The 7500-nt window shown below is 46.1% G+C and overlaps 1 protein-coding gene across 1 annotated transcript in view; it reads right to left on the reverse strand.

Moving 5' to 3' along the window:
- The window catches only part of cpsf1 (cleavage and polyadenylation specific factor 1), a 21222-nt gene that overhangs the window by 8711 nt on the left and 5011 nt on the right, over positions 1–7500 (reverse strand). Inside the window, exons 10-24 of the mRNA XM_046834601.1 lie at positions 7349–7442; positions 7151–7238; positions 6937–7065; positions 5925–5976; positions 5644–5738; positions 4594–4668; positions 4360–4440; positions 4100–4192; positions 3887–4003; positions 3664–3805; positions 2815–2993; positions 1173–1312; positions 875–1052; positions 302–508; positions 1–25 (exon numbers count right to left, since the gene is read on the reverse strand). The exon at positions 1–25 is cut by the window's left edge and continues 68 nt beyond it. Coding sequence (XP_046690557.1) covers positions 1–25; positions 302–508; positions 875–1052; positions 1173–1312; positions 2815–2993; positions 3664–3805; positions 3887–4003; positions 4100–4192; positions 4360–4440; positions 4594–4668; positions 5644–5738; positions 5925–5976; positions 6937–7065; positions 7151–7238; positions 7349–7442 — 1695 coding nt within the window. The remainder of the gene's footprint in view (positions 26–301; positions 509–874; positions 1053–1172; positions 1313–2814; positions 2994–3663; positions 3806–3886; positions 4004–4099; positions 4193–4359; positions 4441–4593; positions 4669–5643; positions 5739–5924; positions 5977–6936; positions 7066–7150; positions 7239–7348; positions 7443–7500) is intronic.

Raw genomic sequence — 7500 nt, forward strand, 5'->3', positions numbered from 1 at the left:
TCAACAACTCCTGATCCACATGAACCTGCAGAGAGAGAGAGAGAGAGAGAGAGAGAGAGAGAGAGAGAGAGAGAGAGAGGCAGATATAGAGGGGGATTCATTATGGATGCCGAGGTAGAATGGTTAACAATAAACACACACATGTAGGGTCGGCTACACACACACAAACACTTACCAGCAGGTAGGGTCGGCTATACACACACACACAGACACACACACACACACACTCATTAGCAGGTAGGGTCGGCTATACACACACACACACACACACACACACTCACACACACTCACACACACTCACCAGCAGGTAGGGTCGGCTGTGGTTGTATCCCAGTGACACCAGCACCACCTCTTTGACGAGTGGGATCTCTCCCTGACGTGTCATTTCCTCCTTCTTCGTCTCACCCTGAGCAGCTGATTGGCCGGCGGAGCTGTCCACCAACACGCGCTGACCAACCGGGAAGTTCTTCACTAGAAACACCAGCCTCCACTCAGGCAACTGATAGATCTGAGAAGAGACACACAACAATTTATACACTCATAGATATTTATTTATTAAATAATATATTTACTTCGTTGGAAAAGATTATTCTATGTCACTGCTGTGAACTGACCACCACAGAATATAAAAAAATATCAACAAAAAAAGCTTTAGGAGGCAGCTGTCCATGGTCCTTAAGGTACCAGCACGATAACACAGCAAAATATCGTCTAATAGTCAGCAATAAAATCCCAAAAACACTGAGATATAATATGTTTGCTAATAACACAGACCCCTAATAAACAATATTACATTATTGTTGTTTATATTAGTATATAATTTAAATGTATAATTTATTGAATGAAAGAATGAATGAAAAGAGTGAGTTGTGACCTCCATGACGCCATTCTCTCGCACCACCATGCACCAGTGTGTGGGTTCGTGTTTGCTCTGAGCTCCAGGACGCTCAGAATGGGAAAAAGCTGCGGAGCGACTGAACTCGTCTTTCCCGGGGCTCATCAGAGGGTTCGAGTCCCCGTACAGCATCTCCTCCTCATCATCTACTGTGGTACTGAACACACACACACACACACACAACACACACACACACACACACACACACACACACAAAAGTATTTAAAACTACATCATCATCATCATCATGGTGGGGAAGAAGGTGATTGGTGAGTACCTGAGGTCATGGATGAGCGTCTCGGACTCTGATTGGCTCCTGCTCACCGTTTCCTCTTGGAATAAGAAGGTCACTTTGTTCTCTGTGGTGAACATTCCGCTCACGTCACGGTACGCGCACAGAGCGATCACACGTGACTGCTACAATGGCAAACATACAACACACAAATTTCACACACAGCAGTGATGATCAACGTGATGGAGAGGGTGGTGGAGACGGTGATAAAGATAAAGAGGTTGGTGCAGATGGAGAGGTTGGTGAAAAGGGTGATGGAGATGGAGAGGGTGATGATGTAGAGTGTGGTGGAGAGTGTAATGGGGAAGAGAGGGGGATAAAGATGGAGAGGGTGGTGGAGATGAAGAGTGTGATGTAAAGCATGGTAGAGGGGGTGGTGGAGAGGGAGAGGGTGGTGGAGATGAAGAGTGTGATGTAAAGGATGGTAGAGATGGTGGTGGAGAGGGTGGTGGAGATGGAAAGGGTGATGGAGAATGTGGTAGAGAGGTAATGGAGATGAAGAGTGTGATGTAAAGAGTGGTAGAGAGAGTGGTGGAGATGGAGAGGGTGATGGAGAATGTGGTAGAGAGGGTAATGGAGATGAAGAGTGTGATGTAAAGAGTGGTAGAGAGAGTGGTGGAGATGGAGAGGGTGGTGGAGAGGGTGGTAGAGAGGGTGGTGGAGATGAAGAGGGTGATGTAAAGGGTGGTGGAGATGGGGAGGGTAGTGGAGAGGTGTTGGAGATGAAGAGTGTGATGTAAAGGGTGGTAGAGAGGGTGGTGGAAATAATGAGTGTAATGGAGAGGTGGTGGAGAGAGTGGTGGAGATGGAGAGGGTGGTGGAGATGGAGAGGGTGGGGAGAGGCGATGGAGAGAGTGGTGGAGATGGAGAGGGTGGTGGAGAGGCGATGGAGAGTGGTGGAAATGGAGAGGGTGGTGGAGATGGAGGGTGGTGGAGAGGCGATGGAGAGAGTGGTGGAGATGGAGAGGGTGGTGGAGATGGAGAGGTGGTGGGGAGGCGATGGAGAGAGTGGTGGAGATGGAGAGGATGATGGAGAGGGTGATGGAGAGTGGTGGAGATGAAGAGGGTGGTGGAGATGGAGAGGGTGGTGGGGAGGCGATGGAGAGGCGATGGAGAGAGTGGTGGAGATGGAGAGAGTGGTGGAGATGGAGAGGGTGATGGAGATGGAGAGGCGATGGAGAGAGTGGTGGAGATGGAGAGGTGATGGAGAGGGTGATGGAGAGGCGATGGAGAGGCGATGGAGATGGAGAGGGTGATGGAGAGGGTGATGGAGAGGCGATGGAGAGAGTGGTGGAGAGGCGATGGAGAGTGGTGGAGAGGCGATGGAGATGAAGAGGGTGGTGGAGAGGCGATGGAGAGAGTGGTGGAGATGAAGAGAGTGGTGGAGATGAAGAGGGTGGTGGAGATGAAGAGGGTGGTGGAGAATGTCTAAAAATCATTCTGTTACAATCTTTACTGGAGAGCACAAATCTGTTTTTATTGAAATGTTCACTAGAAAATAAAATAGAGACACTCAGAAAACTATCAGAGAGAGAGAGAGAGAGAGAGAGAGAGAGAGAGAGAGAGAGAGAGGATAAATTAATAGACAGACAGACAGGCAGACAGACAGACAGGCAGACGGGAGTACCGTGTGGAGGTGTGGTTTGTGCAGGGCGAGGCGGTGAGTCTTCCCCATGTAGGAGTCAGTTTTCAGGGCGAACATGGAAACGACTCCCTCCGCCGTCATGATCACTACGTAGGGGTCCGCCACGGAGCAGTGGATTATGGGAGATCCAAGATCCACAGGAATGAAGTGAAGCTGCGTCACTGCACAGACACAACAGTGTAAAGTGTGTACAAGTTACTCACTGTGTATGTGTATACTGAGTTACTATCACTGTATGTGTGTGTGTGTGTGTGTGTGTGTGTGTGTGTGTGTGTGTGCATGTGTGTGTGTGTATTCTGTTACACTGCAACGCCACGTTGTTACACGGTGGTGACACAGTAAACTGTTAAACAGTAAAGACGTGTTCTGTCACACTGTTACACTGTGTTCTGTGACACTGTTACACTGTGTTCTGTGACACTGTTACACTGTGTTCTGTGACACTGTTACACTGTGTTCTGTGACACTGTGTTCTGTTACACTGTGACACCACATTCTATTACCCTGTGTTCTGTTACACCATAACGGCACGTTCTGTTACACTATTACAGCATGTTCTGTTACACTGTTACAGCACGTTCTGTTACACTGTTACAGCGTGTTCTGTTACACCATAACGCCGCGTTCTGTTACACTGTGTTTTGTTAAACTGTGTTCTGTTACACTGCGACACCACATTCTATTACACTGTGTTTTGTTACACTGTTACAGCGTGTTCTGTTACACTGTAACACCATGTTCTATTACACTGTGTTCTGTTACGATGCAACACCGTGTTTTTACGCTGTAACCCCAGGTTCTGTTACACTGTTACGCTGTGCTCCGTCTCACCTCCCTCCAGCAGTCTGATGCCCATGGGCGACACCTGGATGATGTATTTATTGTCCCCAATGTTGCCGGCGTGAACAGTGGGGCCCTGAGTGGCAAATCCACTCGTGTCCAGCTCCATGATCTCCTGCCCTGTCTGCAGGATCTGAACACACACACACAAGTTATCCTTCACAGTCCACGCAGAATGTTAGGAGTTCACAATGCAAGGGTCTCAGCTTCCTACCATGGTGGAATCTTCTCTGCTCAGGATCAGGAAGCCATGTTTGTTGTTCTCATCCTCCACAGTAAGCTTGTGTTTCTCAGCGTCCTCCTGGCTCTCACTCTCGCCCTCTGCTGGAGGCTGGAAACAAGACAGGAGAGAAGATTAATGAGGATCTTCACACTGTTGCTCTCTCTGATTCTCTCTCTCCACCACTCTTTTCACCACTCTCTTCACCTGCTCAGTTTTCTCCTCGTTAGAGATCACTGTCCACATATCGTGACACCCGGGCAGTTCAAAGGTCGTCACCACCTGGGGCCTGATGCTCCTCTGGAGAGAAGAGAACGAAAGAAACATGATCAGAGTAAGAACAGGGTGAAGAAACACCACACACATCACCACAGAGAAAAAGAGAGAGAGAGAGAGAGAGAGAGAGAGAGAGAGAGAGAGAGAGAGAGATAAAGGCTCTTCTGGATGAAGGTGTGTGAAGGTTTTACCTGTAGAACCGACAAGGCGCCATTTTTTCCGTATCCAGAACAAACCACCACCTCCAGGTCAGGCTCAGGATTACTCTGGAACTGAAGGAGGAAGAGAGAGAGAGAGAGAGAGAGAGAGAGAGAGAGAGAGAGAGAGAGAGAGAGAGGGAATTATGTAACACTTGTTTATCTCTCAGGAATTTGATAGCTTTAATGATGATGAAGACAATGATGATGATGGTGATGAATCTTCACCTCTTCAGAAAGGAAGGCCGGCTCTCCCATGGACGCGCTCACACACGGCCCGATGTTCAGGATACTGTCACATACCTGCACGCGCACACACACACACACACACACACACACACACACACAATGCTGTGGTAACTGAAGGTCACCAGATGTCAGTAAACACGAAGAAAATGAGCGGTGTGGTCACATGATCAGTAAAGTGTAGGGGTGTAACGGTGCACGTGTTCATACACGGCTTTGGGTTCGGTGCAAAACGTATTAAGTGGCGTTAAGTTTTAATTTAGTCTCCGCCGCACTTTAAGCGCATTTATTATTATTATTATTATTATTATTATTATTATTATTATTATTAAACTTGAAAACAGACACAACAATAGCAGGGGTATGGAGTGACTAGAGTGTGGCTACTCACGCCGACTGGCAACTTTCTTTTGTGCACGTGTGAAATCAATTCCTGCCATCGCTAACGCTAACGCTAACGCTACGGATTCTTTAGTGTTTCATGTACAGCTTTGAAAATTTCCAAGAATCTTAAAAGTAGAAAATCCTGACAATTTCACATAACGAGGGAGCGAATGAAGAAAAGATGGAAGGAATGAAAACATTTGTTAAATTAAATGCTGAAATAAATAAAACAGTTAAGTAGATCAAATCTTTAGAAAATTTAATATTAAATGCAAAACGCACACACACACACACACACACACACACACACACACTTATACACACATCTGTATTACCCAAATAGTCTAACAAATGCAAACCATTTAAATAAATGTTTCCATTTATTTAATTTTATTCAATCATTTTAATTTGTAAATACTATTTAATATATTATTTAATCAGTCAGCCATTTTATTCAAAATTGTTTCAAAATGTAAACTTTCAAATGATCACAAATGTTAATAATAATAAAAAACTGCATTAATAAAAAACAACAAGCAATTTTGTGTTTTGCGTTTCTGTAATCTGTTTACCATTACACCCCTAATATAGTGTGTGTGTGTGTGTGTGTGTGTGTGTGTGTGTGTGTGTGTGTGTGTAGACTCTCACCTCGAAGGAGTAGGTGGCCAGCTGAGTGCCAGACTGAGCTTCACTCCCATACACCTCGATCTCATCCAGTTCATCCAACATGGAGGCCTTTCCTGCCACACACACACACACACACACACACACACACACACACAGACACACACAGGTATGACAAAATAGCACCACAAAAAAAATTATTACATAATTAACTCAAAATCTCTCTCTCTCTCCCCCACACACACACACACACACACACACACACACACACACACACACACACACACACACACACACACACACACCTGTCCAATTAGTGTTTGAGTCCAGGCGCTTCTTTTTATTAGGTGGTTCTTCCTGTAAAAAATTAATGAACAAAAAATGTATCTTTAAAAAGCAAGTAAACAAGTGACGAGCCATGTGGTTTGGGACACGCCCACAGTGCAGTGATGATGTTGATTTGTGTAAAGCTGCTTTGAGACAATGTCTGTTGTGAAAAGCGCTATACAAATAAACTTGACTTGACTTGACTTGATGATGCTGTTTAGGTGACCTATATAATAAGTAGTGTTTGTGTGTGTGGTTTGGGACACGCCCACAGTGCAGTGATGATGCTGTTTAGGTGACCTATATAATAAGTAGTGTTTGTGTGTGTGGTTTGGGACACGCCCACAGTGCAGTGATGATGCTGTTTAGGTGACCTATATAATAAGTAGTGTTTGTGTGTGGTTTGGGACACGCCCACAGTGCAGTGATGATGCTGTTTAGGTGACCTATATAATAAGTAGTGTTTGTGTGTGTGGTTTGGGACAAGACCCAGAGTGCACTGATGATAGTGTGTAGGTGACCTATATAGTAAACAGTGTGTGTGTGTGTGTGTGTGTGTGTGTGTGTGTGTGTGTGTGTGTGTGTGTGTGTGGTTTGCAGAGTTCCGAAACGTTTTTCATTTTAAAATTCCAGACTTTTCCAGACTCCAATCTGCAGACTTCCCTAAAGATTTTTAAAACCATATTTCCGTCAACGTGGATGTGGATTTTTGAAATCGCTCTCCAAAGGGGATAAATTAGAGAAGGCCGTTTTCATGTCATGGTGTGGGCCGTGTGAGTAAAGAGCCGTAGAGTAAATAAACAGTGGGCGTAAATGACGCGGGTCATCTGAAGCGTGTCACGTGCAGGGACGTGAGTGTTCTCTGCGTACCCACACACTAATCCAGACCTAGAGATCAAATTCCATACTTTATCATACTTTTCCAAAATGTGTAGGAACCCTGTGTTTGAGACACGACCCACAGTGCAGACTATACAGTCAGTTACTGACCTCCATGTCCATGTCCTTGTCCTTGTCCTCCTCCGTGGCGTTCTCCTGCAGTTTCTCTGTGTACTTCAGCAGCAGTGAGTTCCCCAGTCGAGAACCCAGGAACAGGAACCCCGGCTCCATCGTCACCATCTGCACACAAGTGTGTGATTTAACATGACGTGTGCGTGTGTGTGTGTGTGTGTGTGTGTGTGAGGAGCTCAGATGGTGGACTCACACAGGTGGTGAGGACACTGGCAGCCGCCTTGTCGAAGTGGAATGCTCTCACACTTCTCATCCCGTCTGTTATGAGCGTGAGGACGTAACTACACACACACACACACACACACACACACACACACACACACACACACAGTTAAACCTCTAAATTGTAATCCTAATCTTCATGGTGGTGATGAGAGCCTGAGAGACTCACATTTCTCCTCCTTTCAGCGAGATGACCATCCTGTCAGAGCTGATGAAGGCGGCCTGAGAGCAGTCCAGAGTGAGTTTCACCTCCTCCTGAACACCTGACACACACACACACACACACACACACACACACACACACACACACACACACACACA

The sequence above is a fragment of the Silurus meridionalis genome, chromosome 22 (assembly GCF_014805685.1).
Source record: "Silurus meridionalis isolate SWU-2019-XX chromosome 22, ASM1480568v1, whole genome shotgun sequence".
Classification (NCBI taxonomy): Eukaryota; Metazoa; Chordata; class Actinopteri; order Siluriformes; family Siluridae; genus Silurus; species Silurus meridionalis.